At 38.2% G+C, this 17647-nt stretch overlaps 1 protein-coding gene across 1 annotated transcript; it reads left to right on the top strand.

The window, feature by feature from the left end:
- The first annotated feature begins 15112 nt into the window (after positions 1 to 15112).
- Positions 15113 to 17211, top strand: LOC120293914. The gene is made up of 4 exons (XM_039313720.1): positions 15113 to 15263; positions 15307 to 15361; positions 16683 to 16832; positions 17076 to 17211. The coding sequence occupies exons 1-4, from the start codon at positions 15113 to 15115 to the stop codon at positions 17209 to 17211; spliced, it is 492 nt and encodes a 163-aa protein (XP_039169654.1).
- Positions 17212 to 17647: the final 436 nt, after the last annotated feature.

Here is a 17647-nt window from a genome sequence, read left to right as displayed (position 1 = left end):
AGTTCCGTCTAGCTTTAGAAGAATCTACCTAGTAAATGCTCAAGTTGTATACACCATAGTCACATAAACCCTCATCGAGGCCAGAGAACGATCTAGGACCATTCCAGCACCTTTTTGTTTAGCTTTTGGAAATCATGTGCAACACGCAATCGTTGAGTAAATAATGACATTGACCATGTTCTGTAATTGACTTTCTTTGCCATCAAATTGCTCCAATAAATTAATTTCATGTTCATTTCTATAAAGATACAACTACACAAATGGACTTTGAACTTTAAATATATTTTGGTCTTTTTTAAAAAACTATTTATACATTTGATTTTTTTTAGCATTATTGTCAAAATTTATATTTAAAAAGTTGCATAAATTATTTTTTTCAAATTTAAAATATTAAAAATTAAAAAAAATTTCGAAAAAGCATTTGGTCTTTTTTTTTTTTAAATATATATATGTATTTGATTTTTTATTATTGTCAAAATTTATATTTAAAAAGTTGCATATATTATTATTTTTTTTTTCAATTTTAAAAATTAAAAATTTAAAGATTCTGATGAAGAATTTGTTTTTTTTAATTATATATGTACTTGATTTTTTTTAGCATTATTGTGAAAATTTATATTTAAAAGTTGCATACATCCTTTTATTTTCAATTTTAAGCAAATAAAAATTAAAAAATTCCAATGAAGGGTTTTTTTTTTTTTAAAAAAAAATTATATATGTATTCAATTTTTTTAGTATTATTGTTAAAATTTATATTTAAAAGTTACATACATTATTTTTTAAACTTTAAACAAATAAAATTAAAAAACTATTATTAATCACCCAAAGAACTTTTCAAATATGTTTTCTACCAAACAACATTTCTCTCAAAATTGATTTTCAAAGCATAGTTTACCAAATGGCCTTGTATTTGCCTAAAGTCCTTTAGGCTAAACTACTTTGCATTTTCCCAATAGGCTTTCAAAATATTGAACCAAATGCACTTCCACCCACTATACATGTCATTTAATCTCTAGACTACATAAAAATTTTTAATGTTATCATTTCATTAATTCAAATTAATAGAATTTGCTGATATGGTTTCCAATCTATAAGTTTGAATGGTGGATAAAAAAATAATGTTACAAGTAAATTATTCATGTGAGTTATTGAAGTTAGAATGTAATAACTAATATCATCAAATTAAAATATTTTTTGCAAATGGAACAAGTTAAATAAATTAAAATGATTATTATATTCTAATTTGAGTAGAATATCTCAAAGTGATAATCCATATGTAATGTTATTTTTTGTTCACTATTTAGACATATTGAATTGAAAGCCATATAGCTAATTCCGTTAACTTGAATTAATAGAAGAACGACATGAACATTTTCATATAGTTAATGAATTAATTTAAACATGTACCAAAAATTTAGGACTAATCAAATTAAAAATTTGGGGACGATATTGCACATTATGCCAAACTTTAGGGATCATTTGTGTCATTTTTCCTTATGTACATACATCTAATGCATTCGCTCATTCCTTACACCAAAAAACCATATCTCTTCGTTAGAAACTGGCTTTGAAACTTGCAAAAAATTTCTTCATATGGTCGACACTTGTCTTATGTGCATCCAATGCCGCATCTCTCGTCTATGACATTCTATTCATGAATAAAAAGTTCGAGGAGTGAATGAGTGAGCATAGGCGCAACTACAAAGACATCACCGAGAAGGTGAAGCATCTAAAGATTTTCTCGGAAAACTTGCAGTTTGTCTAGGAGTTCAATGGCACGACAAACCCTACTTACAAGGTAGGATTGAACAAGTTCTCGGACTTATTGTGCGTTTGGATGGACATTTAGAAAGCCCCTTCAAACCCCTAAGCCCTTTCATGCCAAATTGGGGTGTTTGGCAACCATTCTTCAATAGGCTTTCAAGTGAAAGTCGACCCTTGGGAATGTTGAAGAGCTCATTTAATGAAAATAGTAAGTTGCCTATTTTGCCCTCAAAACTTTATTGAAAAACCACTTTTGCCCATTAAAAAAAAAAAACCCTAGATCTCGTTCTCTTCCCACCCTTCCATCGCTCTCTCCCTCATGATGATTGCTTCTCGCTCAACTACACTCTTCGCTCGACTACGCTTTTCCTTTGCTTGCTCAAGTGCTCATCCTCTGCAAGTTTGTCTCTCCTCTCTCCCCCTCGCTCCCGAAGCTCGGTGTTCCCAATGAGGTTCTGTTTTGGTTCAAATCTCCCTTAACCCAAGGATCTTGGCTCGGAGGCACCAAGGCAACCGGCGGATTAGTAGAGAGCTCGCCCTCTAACCGCCTTTTTCGAGCTAGGTGGGGACCCACAGTTGAACCTAAGCCCACGAACCTCTTTGCCATGCTTGATCTGTCCTTTCTTGAGTGAGGTGGGAGTCAACTCCATTTCTTTAGTTATCACTCGCACCAGACCTGAATGAGTTTGTTTTGTTGAATCCTAACGTTGCTTGTTCATTACTTTTGAGTTTGGGTGTGTGCTCGAGTTCCCAACAAATCAATGTTTGCTCCCAACTCGCTGCTCACCATGTGTTCATTGAAATGGCCAAACCAAGTTAGCATATAGTTTCATTCCATTTATGGGTTTATTGTTTGCTTGGAGTCTTATGTTTCAATGCCATTTGAGAGCTATTATCCTGGAGCGGAGATCATGTTTGCCGATCACTCGTGAAATGTACAACTTTATTTCCACATGTTTCTCTTTTCTTTGTGTCCCCCTCTCTCTTATGGAAGAATTGGAGTGAGAAGCTCCAATGATGAGCTTCACCCAACATTATTAGACTCTTTAAAAGGTCTAGAAGTTCTACAGGTTATGTCAGGTTTTGATCATAGTCTGGTCTTTGTGGTTGAATGATCTATAGTTTGAATGGGTAGCTTAAATGGGGAAAGGGCGCTGCTTCCTATCAGTTAGAGCTTTTTTGTTTTTCTAAATCCTGCATTCATGTGTTTTTTTTTTCTTCTATTAATTTCGAGGGTGATATTGCTATGTAATTGCTGTGTGTTGGATTTGTGATTTCTCTGTTGAGTTAATTTGATTGCTTAAAATTGGTTGTGATTTGATAATGAAAAATGTTAAAGGTATCGGATGACCATGTTTTCGAGCTCTCAATTCTTCTTCAACTAAGGATGTCGATACACAAAAAAAGTTCTTGCTGTTGCTGATCTTCCTTTTTATCTATTGTACTCCGACTTCTCGGATGATAAACATTGGATTTGTAGTAGTATGCAAATGATAAACTAATGGGTGCCTTTGAGTTTTACCCGATTATGTGAGATTCTGTCTCTTTTTGGCAGTGAGAAGAATGCTTACTTTCTTTATAAGAACTTATGTGCAAATGGGATGGCTCAACCTGTTGATTGCATCTATTGTTTGTTGTCTTTAAACTCAAATTGCATTTGTTTATATTGCATTTATTAGTAGATGGCAAGTTCATCAAAGGAAAAAGTATTTTGGAGCCTTGAAGCTGTTGAAACCTTTTGTAAGTTGTGCGTTAAACAAATTGACAATGGCAATCGTCCTACAAACAACAAAAGGGATGGGTGGACGGTTATAATTAAAAAGTTTGAGAACCTAAGGGGCAAAAAGTATGATAAAAGTCAAATGAATAGTAAGTGGGATAATCTTAAGGAAGATTGGAAAAGATGGAGGACATTGGTCCTCAAGGAAACTGGATTAGAATGGGATCCAAAAAAGAATATCATTGATGCAAGTGATGAATGGTAGGAGAGGAAAATTCAAGTTTTTTCCCTTCTTTTGTTAATTTTTTTTAGTTCATCTTTTTTCTATACAACTCACAAAAATGTTTATTATAGCAGGAAAATCCTAAGATTAGAGCTTTTAGAACAAAAGGCATATATATGTGGATCTTCAAGTTTTGTTGGATAGAATGTTTGGGAACATTGTTGCCACTAGAAACATCACATGGAATCCTACACAAGGCTTATGTGTTGATGAGGATGTTGTGGCCACACAATTTGACATTGGTGGTTCAGTAGGATTTATTGATGAAAATATAAAGGGTGATGTGGGTGAAAAGACTAGTGAACAATATCAAAGTGATAAAAGAATGTCACAAAATTCGGTGAGGCAATCTCAAGGAAAGAAACAAAAGAAATTGAGTATGGCTAATAAGCTAGCAACGCAAATAGAGAGAATTTGTTCGGCTATTGAAAGTAGAAGTTATGCCAAAGAGTTTAATCCTTACAAAGAACTCATAGAAATATTGAAAACTATACTCGAGATTAAGCAAGATCAAGAGTTATATTTTTTTTTTTTTTGCATTAGATTATTTTTCAGAAAAGAAAGATAATAAGCAAATCTTCATGAACTTGAATGATGATCAATAAAAAGTCACATGGCTCAAGTATAAGTTTGCACAACGTAATCATCACTAGGATATTTGCTATTTATTTTTTTCATGTCTAACGTTATTGTAATGTGATACATATTTGCACTACTTATTTATATTAGTTGGTAAGATATATTTATGCTATCTTGTTCCAATTGGTGTTCTTTTTATTGAGTGGAGTTTGCATACATATGATAAGTGCTTTTTGTTGATAAATGATTTAAGTAATTTGTTATATCTCTTATTCTAACTCTATTTTATTACTTTAATTAGTTATGGATGATTCTCTTGAAAGGGAAAACTATGAAAAAGAGGAAAAAGAATATTGGCAACTTTGTGCAGCTGTACATACCTACGGTATTTATCAAGCAATATATGGTCAAAAAATACCGTGTATGACCTCGTGATGCTAATCCTAAAAGGTTTTATCAAATGTTTAGAATGTATAGAACTGTATTTAAGAATTCGATGAATGATTTAGTGACACGATATGATTTGCAAGGCACTAGAAATATTGATGTTAGAGAACTGTTAGGATTGTTTCTTCATATTTTATTACATGATATAGGTAATAGGTTAGCGCAAGAGTGCTTTCAGCATTCTGGAGAAATCATATACAGGCTATTTAACTTAGTTTTTGATAAAATATGTGAAATGGAAGTAGATTTGATCCAACCATCCGATCAGCAATTCAAGGAAGTTCCAAAGAAGATCAGGAATAATAGAATATTTTTTCCACATTTTAAGGTAAGTTACGATTATACAATAAAAAATATGAATTAAATATAAATCAAATAATATTCTTGTTATTGTTTTCTGATTGCATTGGAGCTATGGATGGTACTCATATTCCAATGGTGGTACCTAAGAGTGAGCAACTTCGTTTTATTGGTCGAAAAGGAACACCGACACAAAATGTGATGGTCTGTGTAATTTTAACATGGAATTTACTTATGTTTGGGCTGATTGGGAGAGAACGGCTCATGATACTTGTATCTTTTATAAAACTATTAGAAGACATGATTTACAATTTTCTCATCCTCTGAAAGATTCGTAAATTAATTGTTTTTACACATTAATATATGTATGTGTTATATGATGATTAAATTTACAACTTTTTTGTGTAAATAAATATTATTTGGTTGATGATGGATATCCAAATCCCACGAGTTATTTGGGGTCATATAAAGAAGTTAGATATTATTTACCTGAGTTTCAACGAGATCCTCAATCAACAGGTTATAAAGAAGTATTCAACCATGCTCACTCCTTACTATGATCAGAAATTGAGCGATCTTTTAGTGTATTGAAGAAGAGGTGGAAGATTTTAAAGAGTATACCAAGTTATCCATATACAAAGCAAGTGAAAATTGTGATAACAACAATGACTTTGCACAATTATATACAAGAAATGCCCTGAATGATGTACATTTTGCTAAAGTGGATTTGGATCCCAATTTATATACAACGGATTCCGATGATGTAAGTAAGGAGGGTAATGTTTCACATGATGATATAGCATTTGATATGGCATGTTTACGTGAACAAATAGCTATGAATTTAGGAAATAATTAAGGATATTTGTAATTTTTAAGGATAATATGCTTCTTTCCTTAAAGCATATGTTATCATGTTTTTATTGTAATGAAAATATTCTTGTAATTCATAAAGAGAGCACGTAAATTTTTTCCATTTGATGTTTTTTAGCAAAAAAAGAAATTTTAATTTTAATAAAATTATTTACACAACATCTTTAACATTGTTGTCAAATATAAATTAAAAAAGTCGCAAACATTATTTTTTTTAATTTTAAAAAAAATAAACAAATAAACATTAAAATATTTAGATTAATCACCAAAGAGGCTTTTCAAATGTGTTTTCTACCAAACAACATTTTTGTCAAAGTTACTTTTCAAAGTAAAATTTACCAAACAGTCTTTGCATTTCCTCCAAAGCCATTTAGGTTAACCTGCTTTGCATTTTTCTAATAAGCTTTCCAAATGCCGAACCAAACGCACCCTTAACCAAAGAAAGATTTGTGGCAGGATATACTAGATACAAAACTGCTATCATCAACACGTAGGAACTCCTCCCAAGGCAATTCTTTTAAGTACCAAGGTTTGAACAGCATCCTAGAGAGCTTCGACTGGGTCAAACAAGGTGTTGTCAACCCTATAAAGAACCAAGGCCGATGTGGTAAGAAATTTATCGCTACTTTATCCTAAGATATGTGAGAAATTACTAACTTTTTGGACAATTTTTCAATAACTAGTGTTCGGTTGGCAATTCTTGTTTTAGCTATTTAAAAAAATTCTCAAGGTTCATTACGCAACCAAAAATATTTTTTGTATTTATCTTTATTTTTTTGTTCTTTGCATGGTCTAGCAAACCAAGTCCAAACGGACCTCATTCAACTAAAGCTAGGCCGAATGGGCCAGTCTAAGCAACTAAGGCCCAAAACTGGCCTGATGCAAATCAGGCACATTCCGGCCTAGAACAGATGATCGAGTCCAAATGGGCCCGATTCTTCTTCAAAAGTTGCCGAGATATCCCCTTCAATTTTACCAAAATTTGCAAGAATGAGTCTTCATTCTTCAGGTGCAAAATCACGCCTAATTCCCAAATCCACCAAAGTAAAATAAATTTGTTAATTGGTTAGAATAATAAGGTGGTTAGAGAGATTTAGGGGTTATTCAAAGGGTTATTTGGGGGTGAAATTCAAATTCAATTTTGAGAAGGAAATATAGAAGGTCTATATCCATAAATAGGGAGTCTCACAGAGTCCAAGGGGACCATACAACAAAAAGAGAACAAGAATATGAATGAGAAATGTTGCCCGGAGGAAAGAATTCAGAGAATAGTATAGTGAATCAAGAGTGCTCACCGTCGGGTTGGTGGCTCGCCATGTCACCTTGAATTTTCGTTCTAGCTTGACCAAGCTTGGAGTGGTCCACTTAATCCTTGCACGACATTCCGTTTGAGGTAAGTGATTCAAGTTTCAACATTTCTTATACCAAGTTATCCATGAAGTGAGCCTATCAACCATCTCTTAATTCTTGTTGGAAGGCTTATCATTGAGAACGTCACATGATTTGCTATGCCCGAGTAGACGCTTTTCCACTTAGTTTCCAACATGCTATTTGCAATTTGATTTGTGTTGCTCATTCATGTACGCACAATAGGATTGATTCCATCAATTTTTGCTTTTGGTATGTTTGAGTAGTTTGACCATTAGCAATAAAAAAAATAACATAATGTCATTTTAGAGTAGGGTTTTGCATGAAAAATTTCATGTGGAAATTTAGATTTTTCCATATATAAATGCTCCGACACAAGAACCTTTTCTCGCTATGCTATTCATCATGCTCTTTCCAAGGGGTGTCCGATTTACTATTCACCTGTTTTGGTTTTTTGCTGCTGCTGGAGTTCCGCCATTCGTTGGGGTTGAAATTCGGAGGATTACCTCACATGACCCCCCTTACAACCTTACCAAAGCATTTGTCCTAGTATGCCCTATAAGTCCTGTTATGTACATTCTATGTTAGGGTTTGTGGGATTATTTGTGGGTTTCAACTATTGCTATGGCCTCTTCATCTATTGAGGTGTGTGACCAGTTGGGAAAGGCCTATATTGGTGTGGATGGTGTTAGTAGGCATAGCCCCATCCCTCGTGCCCAAAACCCCGGTCCTCTGAGGTCGTGGGACAAGTGGGCTCATCCAAAGTAGAAACATCGGCTTCATTGGAGGGCAAGCAAAGAGTCCGTAACGCCCTTCATGGTTCGGATGGTCCTCGGGGACATAGCCGAGCTAGGTCCACTTCCATTCGACCCCAACCCAAGACCCAACAAGCTCGGAGCTCTAAACCTTTGCCCACCCAATCCTGGGCTAACGTCACACGTGCAGCAGCGAAGGGATATGACTTGTCGTTCGTTCCCCCTCTTATGTTGACAACATACCTATTGTTACTTTATCTGAGAATGTGCTGGAGGCCCAAAATGGCACTAATGCCTAGTCGGGTACTACATTGGAAGGAAAATGCCATTCAACCTTATGGAGACAGCTCTAAAACACGCTTGGGGACCAAAGCTCTCAGAAGTGATGGCAAATGACCAAAGGTTCTATTTCTTCCACATCCCAGACCCGAGTTTCGTAGGAAGATCCTGGAGGATGGTTCTCTAACGGTTGCTAAGGTGCCTTTTATCCTGCAACAATGGAAGTCTTTGCTGGAATTAAAGAAGGACAACCACTCCTCCATTTTGGTTTGGATACGCTTAAAGAACTTACCCTCGATCTTTGGTCCGCACCAGCAATAAATGGGATTGCTAATGCTGTTGGGAAACCTCTTTATGTCGACCAATGCACATAATAAACGAGGATGATTTCCTACGCTAAAGTGTGTGTCAAGATCGATGCGAGGCAACCTCAATGTAACTGGTCGATGTTGTCCTCAATGAAGTAACTCAAGCTGTGGAGGTCGAATATGAGTGGAGACTAGTGGCTTGTCCTAAATGTGGCACCTTTGGCCACAAATGTGCGACCATTGATTCTTCACTTAACAATGAGGTGGACCTTCAGCAAATTCCGATCAATGAGGCTCCTGCTCACGACCGGGTTTCTACCCCTGTTCTTGAGGTTGCGATAGATCAAGGAATTCTTGAACCATGATGGAAGCAGGTGATGAGGAAAAAGAAGCAACCCTTAGATCTAAAGAGGGGATCACTAGACTTACCAGTTGATCCTAGTGCAGCAGGACAGATTCTACAGTTGAAGGATTCCAATCTTGGAATTGTTTTGGCCTCTCCTTCTACCCATAAGGCCAAGAGGGTTCAAAGAAGGTAGTCAAAAGCTGAGGATTCCTCCGCTCTCTCTTCTGCTATACTGGTAGACATACTTGTGGAGGCTACCTCTATAGCCCCATCGTCTAGTGCTACCGAGGACTTGGATGACTTGGCTAGTCTCCTTAGTGACTCCATTGAAGAGAACCAAGACGTGCAGTGCCCTCCATCTACGGAAGCTGTCCCTGCTACCACGAAGACTGACTCTAGGCAGTATATGGTATTGCCCCCTTGCCCTACTCCGCCCCCTGTTAATTCCCCTAGTCCGGTGGCTAGTCGACATTGGTCTACTAAGCGGAGATAACCTCTCATTCCGGTTGTATATATTATCTATTATTACTTATGTACATAGGAGTTTGGAAAATCAGGGGTCTTCTTAATCCTACTCGACAAGATGAGGTTCGAAATCTTACTTCCTTTAATAGTCTTTGTGCTATTGATTTGTTGGAGACTAAAGTCCCGGAGTCTCTTCCTTTTGATTTCTGTGAGACTCTTAATGGGTTGGTAATGTGTGGCTAATTATGAGTTCTCACCAAGAGGGAGAATCTGGGTAGACTAGAACCCATTGCTTGTAAGCTTTGATGTTGATTCGACCAACTCCCAAGCGATTCATGGAAGATTGAAGTTTCTTAGCTCGAGTATGGATTGCTATTTATTGGTCATTTATGCCGAGCATACCTTTATTTCCAGGAGGCTGCTTTGGGAAGACCTAATTCTTAGGAGTTCCGCCCTTCAGGATTTCGCTTGGTTGGTTGCCAAGGATTTCAATGCCATTAAGGACCCGTCTGACCGGATTAGGGGCATTGACATTTAGATCCCTTGCTTTGATGAGTTTAGACAATGCTTAGCTCAATCGAGCTAGAAGAACTGAGATATGTTGGCATTCGTTCCACCTAGGCTACTTCCTCTAGGCATAATCGCAAGGTAAGAAAGATCGATAGGGTCCTTGTGAATACAAAGTGGAGCCAAGTTTTCTCCTTCTCGGAAGCTTCTTTCCTTGCCCCTGGTATATCTGACCATTTCCCCCATGGTCATTAAAGTCGTTAACCTTGTTTTACAACGGAAAGCATTCAAGTTCTTTGACTTTTGGACTAAGCACCCGTCTTTCCACTCTATTGTTACTCAAGTTTGGGAGTCCCCAAGGGAGGGGTTCCAATGTACATGCTAGTAAACAAGCTGAAGACTCTCAAACTTCTCAACATTGAGTCTTTCTCAAATATCTCAACTAGAACAAGTTGAGGCTAGGAATGCTTTATGTACCACCCAGGTTAGCCTCTAGCTAGACCCGTCCAACATTATCCTTGCAGAGTTGGAGAAGACTCATCGGCGTACCTTTGTGGACCTACGGAGTCAGGAAGAGTCTTTCTACAGTCAAAAGTCAAGAGTTAAGTGGCTAAAAGAAGGTGATAGGAGCACTAAATTCTTTCATCACTCCGTCAATAAAGATAGTTGGGAAACAGGATTCTCTTGGTCTTGGATTCCTCCGGTGTCCTTGTCTCTGACCCAAGTGCGATTTAGCAATTGTTTGTCAACTACTTTCAAGACTTGCTGATGTCGGGGGAGGTGGCGTCGAGGTCGACTATGCAGGAGATCCAGGAGATTCGGTGCCCCCTTAATGAGGAGTAGGTTACCTCTCTTTCTCAATCGGTTTCCAACTAGGAGATCCGAGATACCCTCTTCTCCTTACCTCGAGGTAAGGCACCTAGGCCTAATGGATTTACTATTGAATTCTTCAAACAAAACTGGGAGATGGTAGGGCCTTTGGTCCTGGAAGTGGTCATAGACTTCTTTATTTAAAGTAAGCTTCTTCATGAAATAAACAACATTATCTTAGCTCTGGTGCCAAAAGTGCCCAAAACCTTGCAATTTCAAACTATAGGCCAATAGCTTGCTGTAATACAATTTATAAATGTATTACCAAGATCTTGGCCAACCGAGTGACCGTTGTACTTCAAGATGTTATAAGCCCTTCTTAGAGTGCATTTGTCAAGGAACGGCAGATCAGGGACAATATTCTCCTAGCCCAGGAGCTCTTTAGTGGCTTTCATCTGCACCCTTATTCGCCTAAATGTGCAGTTAAAGTGGAATTCCAAAAAGCCTACGATATAGTGGATTGGGATTTTCTCAAGCTTGTGCTACAAGCTTTTGGTTTTCCTGATTAACTGATTCGTCTTCTCATGGTTTGTGTGCGTACGCTGAAATTCTCCATTTCTCTAAATGGGGAACTACATGGTTTTTTCTCGAGTGGCCGCGGGCTTCGTCAGGGGGACCCTATGTTCCCATATTTATTCACCTTGGTCATGGGGATTTTCTCAAGGATTCTAGACCGTTGTTCAAGGCAGCCGGAGTTCAAATTCTTCAGGAAATGCAAGGCAACGAGTATTTTGCACTTATTCTTTACAAATGACGTCTTACTCTTCTGTGAAGCAGATATGGCTTCGATTTCTATCCTGAAAAAAGGCATTAATACATTTTCCTCTTGGAGTGGGATGAGACCAAACATTAATAAAGGTGAGATTTTCCTTGCTAGGGAGTAGGCACTTTTGCGTAACCATATTACTCTTGCCCTAGGTTTTCAAGAAGTGTGTCTCCCGGTTTGTTATCTAGGAGTCCCCATCATTACTTCACGACTAGGTAAGGCAGATTGCAGTTCCCTCGTTGGTCGCATTACAACAAGGGTTCAATCCTAGGCCCAGTGTTTCCTTTCTTTTGCCGGGCAACTCTAACTGATCAGGTCAATCCTTCACTTGATCGAGGCTTATTGGGCTAGTGTTTTTATTCTACCCAAAGCCATGCTAGACTAAATCAAGCAAATTCTAAGATGGTTCCTCTGGAAGGGCTCGAGCCTAGGTACTGGAGGTGCTAAAGTTCCTTGGGAGGAAGTTTGCCTTCCAAAAGAGGAAGAAGGCCTGGGTATTCATAGGCTATAGGACTATAACATTGTAGCCATGCTCAAACACATCTAGATCATTTTCCTTGACAAGGAGTCCTGTGGTGTAAATGGATACATTTGACATTCTTAAAAAGGAAGAATTTCTAGATAGCCAAGAAACCTACTATATGCTCTTGGGCTTGGAAGAAGATTATTCAACTTAGGAGAGAGTTTTGGCAATCCTTTCAATGGAGGGTTGGGGATGGCCTTTATGTGTCTCTTTGGTTTAACCATTGGCACCCTAGAGGCCCCCTTAACTTGTTTTTCTCACACTCTCTGATTTATAGCTCAAGTTTGGCGGACCTCTACTCTATTCCTGGACAGTCACTGAAGACTATTCTACATTCTTGGGGAACTCCCCTCCCCATTTTATCTCAAGAACCGGACCGAATGTGCTAGGTGAAGAACCCTTCGGGCTTGTTCTCGGTTGCTTCTACGTGGAAAACCATCATATTAAAGAAGGCCTTGGTGCCTTGGAGTGTGTTCGTTTGGAGCAGCACCATTATTCCGTGATATCAATTTATCCTTTGGCTTATCGCTAAGAACTAGCTTCCCACTCGGGTTCTTTTACTTTCCTATAGGAGAATCAAGAATGTGGCTTGTGCCTTTTACAATTCTAGGCTTGACTCTGTTAATCGCTTATTTTTTGGCTATCACATCACTGCCGGGAGATTGCATTCTTTTAGGCTGCGAGGTGCAACCTCCCTTGGCAAAGCAAGTGTTGGTCGGAAAACCTTCATTGAGCGTTAAAGTATCTCTCGGGCAAGGACTTCCATTAGTGCATTGCCCGATTCTCCTTTGGAGCCCTTTGCTATTTGATTTGGAAAAAGAGGAACAACATTCTCTTTAGGGAAGAAACTTTAGTAGTCCCGGCTCTAAAGAACCACCTCATCAAAGTTGTCAAGAACAAGGCTTTGACGTTCGCCAATGTTGATGACACTATTAGGAACAGGAGATTTCAATGCAATTGGGGCATTGACCCTTTTATTTTTGCTCCTAGGTCGACAAATCCGTCTACCTGACCTCCTTGCATCTCTGTTTGCTGTTGTTTTCCATTTTGTTCGTGTTGTGGGCCTACCTTAGCATCTTGTTCGTGGTTGCTGGCATAAGTTGTCACAAGTTGAGGGTGGGCTTCTCCGGTCTACTCTTCCTATGGTCTTGTTGTTCCATGCTGCCTCTTGCTGCTATTTTGGCTATTGTGTGTTCTGTTTGGGTGGGCATTGGCCCGATTGGGTTTGCTTTTACCTTGTTCTTTCTTGTTGCCTCCGTTTGGCTGTGTCTTTTGTCTCGACACCCTTCCACTCATACTAACTAGTTTGTCTTTTGAGTGTAAGTTTTGGTTCCGGGACTCCCCTCCTTTTGTATAGTTGGTTAAAGTTCAATATATTCTTACCTTTACCACAAAAAAATAATAAAAAAAAATGCTCCAACATATATTTATCACTAATTTCACATTTGCACATATGCATATCTTTTGTTTCTTCTTTTCTTTTGGCCATCATTTTGTTTCTTCTTCCTTTTTTGCCTTTTGAAATTTGTTGATCTTTAACCAATTCATGGTACCAATGAGACTGAAAAGGGAAAAAAGGTTCATATATGTTTTTTTCATTTATTGATGAGTTTCAAATCAGTTCATTTATTACTATTTTCATGTTTGCAATGCATTAAAGAAATTGAAAAAATCAAGTGAGATTTAGATTTCTCCATAAATAAGTGCTTCGCTACACATTTAGAATCATTTCGGTTATTTATTTATCTTATTACTATTTTCACAACAGTCAAGTCTGTATCTGCACGGCGTTAAGGAAAAAATAAATAAAAACCATGCGCATGCTTGGTCATTTATAAAGCATCTCCATTGAAAAAAAAAATCTATAAAAATGCATATAGATTAAACCATGCGGTATGTTATCATTTAGAATAGTTCTTTTTTAATACATGAAATATAAAAAGCGTATCCGTTGCATTAGATTTAGGCTTGCATTACACGTAGAATAGTTTTAGGTCACCTTCTTTAGAAATTTTATTTATTTGCCTTGTACATTGCACCTGCATGTTTGGTATGATTAATTCTCCCTAAAGCACTTGTTGCTTTGCTCATAGGGGTCTTGCATTGGCGCATTATAATAAGGTCTTGTATTAATTTTGCTCCATACGGTTTTATTTTTTTTCTTATATTGTGTGAATAACCTATCCGATTGTTAATGATAGCTTTATAATATTGTTTGTGCATTTATGAATGACCACTTTACATTTGCGTGTTTAGAGATAAAAATAAATAAATAATGATTGCATGAAAGAGCATTCTCGTAAAAGAAAAGAGGGATTGATAATGGGCATTAGCTAAAACTAGTCTCCCTTACTTGATTCTGGTTCGCAAAGTTAAGACAGACTCCCACACTTTATTTGACTCTTAACCAACCTAGAGTAGGTTCATGATAGTGCTAGTCTCAGTCAAATTAATGATGTTTGAGAAATCAAGTTGCAGGTCTGTAGGATCTGATTAAGAGTCCATGCAAAATGTAAGCGTAATTTCATGATGTTTGTATTGGAAAATTTGATGTGGTCAATTAGAGCATATATCATGTAACATAGAGATGTGACATTTTTCTAAGTGGTCACAAAATGTGACAAAGTCTTTGCCTGCGGTGGTGTATGCGCAAGAATCACTCGTATTAGGACATGCATGGCTTTTTGCTTCATATTTCCATAGAAAATATGGAATTGGGAACAAATTTTCCACCCTAAAATTAACGCAAATTTTTTTCCTATGGTCTGATTATGAAGAGCCTAAGAATATACATCTCTGGTGCAGCTATCTCATCACATCCACTTCAAAATATCGCACTGAGAAGAAGAAGAAAACACATTCACAAAAGAAAGTGTTCACATCCACTTCAATGGCTTTTACGTTCAAAAGTGAATCCATCATCTCTCTTGCTCTAATTTTTGGCACTTGGGCAAGGCAAGCGATGTCAGTCCACATATTGCGAGAGCCCACCATTGCAGAGCGGCACCAGCAATGGATGGCCGAATATGTTCGGACCTACGAGGACCCACAGGAGAATGCAAAATGCCAGGCGATTTTCGCCGAGAACTTGCATTCATTGAGGATTTCAAAAGGTCTGGAGTCGAACCTTTGAGTTAGGTTTCAACCAATTCTCAGACCTGACCAATGAGGAGTTTATCCGAAGCCATACGAAATACCTGGCATTTAAGGGGTACATAATAACCAAAATTTCTGTTTCAGAAATAATTTTTTTGTTCAAACCTGTTTTTGGAAGAAAAATCCGTTTAATAAACCTATTCAGTTTTTCTATTTCTAGAATAGATTTCTATTCCAAAAATAGGTTTGGAAGAGAAATCATAAGCTAAAATTTTCTATTTCTCTATTTCTGGAATAGAAATCAGAAATAAAAATTCTTCTCATCGTTCGTCAATCGGTCCTTCATTCGTCGCCGTTGACCACCGTCCGTCGCTCGCTTGCCGCCGCCGCTACCGATCGCCACTAGTCGCCACCGCCGCTGGCCGCCGGCCGCCCGCTGCCGCCGCCACCACCGGCCGACACGACCGCCGCTACCCGCCCGGCCGCCGCTGCCGGCCACCAATCACCGGTCGTCGGCCCCGCCACCGGTTGTCAATCGCCCACCGCCGCCGCCCTCCGCCGCCAATCGCCAGCCCTCGCCGCCCTCCGGGGTTGCTAATCACGCCCCGTCGCTGCCACCACCGATTGCCGCCGTCCATCCTTGCGATCGCCGATCCACCGTCCGAAAGAAAGAAATTTTGTGTCATTATCAAACAAATTTCTATTTTTAGAGTAGAAATTTTGTGTCGTTATCAAACGGTTATTTGTAGAAGTGTCGTTATCAAACGGTTATTTTTGCATAGAAACTCTTATAGAAGTAGAAATAGAAAAATCTATTTCTGTTCCAGAAACTATTTTTGGAACAGAATGGTTGTCATGCACCCCGATAAGCAACCAAAGCCTGCCGAAACAACGTCGTATAGCCACAAAAATCTGGCCGACGATTTTCCCGATAACATTGACGGGGGTAGAGAAAGGTGTTGCGAACCATATTAAGTATCAAGGCAGATTTGGTAAGCACAAGCATTGCGATTACGTCTTGACTCTTTTTCTTTTTCAAGTAAATGAGTAGGCATTACACAAAACATATCTACTTTTGGAAAATTTACATCATATGAGTGACTTAGAGCCTGTTTGGTATAATTCTCTTTAGGTAGCTGCAATTTTGAAATAGGAGTTCTGCATCTTTTATTAAATTGTTTGATGAATTCTAGAAAGCTGCAATAATTTATAGCAGCGTTTAGGAAGATGTTTCACCTAGTTTTGAGGTTCTATAGTTTTAAAATATATGTAACTACTCATCATAGCACAGCTACAGTGCAACACAAATACATCACGGCCACAGCTACACCAAACAAATGCCCGACATATTATAATGAGAAGCCAAACATCAATGTATCACAATTACGGAAATAGGGTAATTTCACATAGTTATAAGGTCAATAACTATTATGTAGGATCCTGCTGGGCATTCTCAGTCGTAGCAGCAGTAGAAGGAATCGTGGGGATCACAAGTGGCAACTATCGGTGCTCTTTGAGCAACAACTGATAGATTGTGATGCCACAAGCTACAGCTATAGAGGCGGTTACCCAGACAATGCTTTCAAGTACATTATCCGAAACCAAGGAATCGCGTCCCAGAATACCTATGCATACCATGGGATGGACAGGACCTGCAATGCAACGAAAGCAGCAGAATACACGGCGTGAATCAAGGGTTTTGCATATGTGCCGCCCGGTGAGGATGAGCTCAGGAAGGCAGTCGCCCAGCAACCAGTCGCAGTCGTTATCGCAGCAAACGGGTGGGAGTTCCAGAGCTATAGACATGGCGTGTTCAATGGGGATTGCAGCTCGCAACTAGACCACGTCGTTGTCGTCGTTGGGTACGGGAAGAGCGAGGATGGAATCGATTTCTGGAAGATCAGGAACTCTTTGGGCGAGGCATGGGGTGAAGGCGGTTACATGAGGGTTCAGAGGCGGTGGTAGTTCTGAAGGAATGTGCGGACTCGCATCGGAAGCTTCTTATCCAATTGCTTAAGAATAACACTTAAAAACATACATGCCCAGAACTTAAGCGTCCCACGATTACAAGTTGCTGTTCGTGTTGCTTCTTCTAATCATATGTTTTTAGCTATTGTCGTATGCTTTTAAGGGTACAGTCTAGCCACATAGTTATGAGGCGGACAACGCATAAGTCGAGCATTTCGTAAGAAATGTTTCACAAATCCAAAACATGTAATATTTCTCAACTTCGTTCATCAAACAAAGTATATATTTCCACCAAAAAGTTCTCACACTATTATGAAACACCAAAATGTAGTAAATGCCTGATCCAAATTTTATGCAACAAATATGCTTCTTCATATCTCGTAAAATATCAAATATTTGTCATTTTGAAGACGAGTTTCTAAATTTTTAAAAG

This window comes from Eucalyptus grandis, chromosome 5 (genome assembly GCF_016545825.1).
Source record: "Eucalyptus grandis isolate ANBG69807.140 chromosome 5, ASM1654582v1, whole genome shotgun sequence".
Classification (NCBI taxonomy): Eukaryota; Viridiplantae; Streptophyta; class Magnoliopsida; order Myrtales; family Myrtaceae; genus Eucalyptus; species Eucalyptus grandis.
This window is presented reverse-complemented; position numbering and strand designations above follow the sequence as displayed.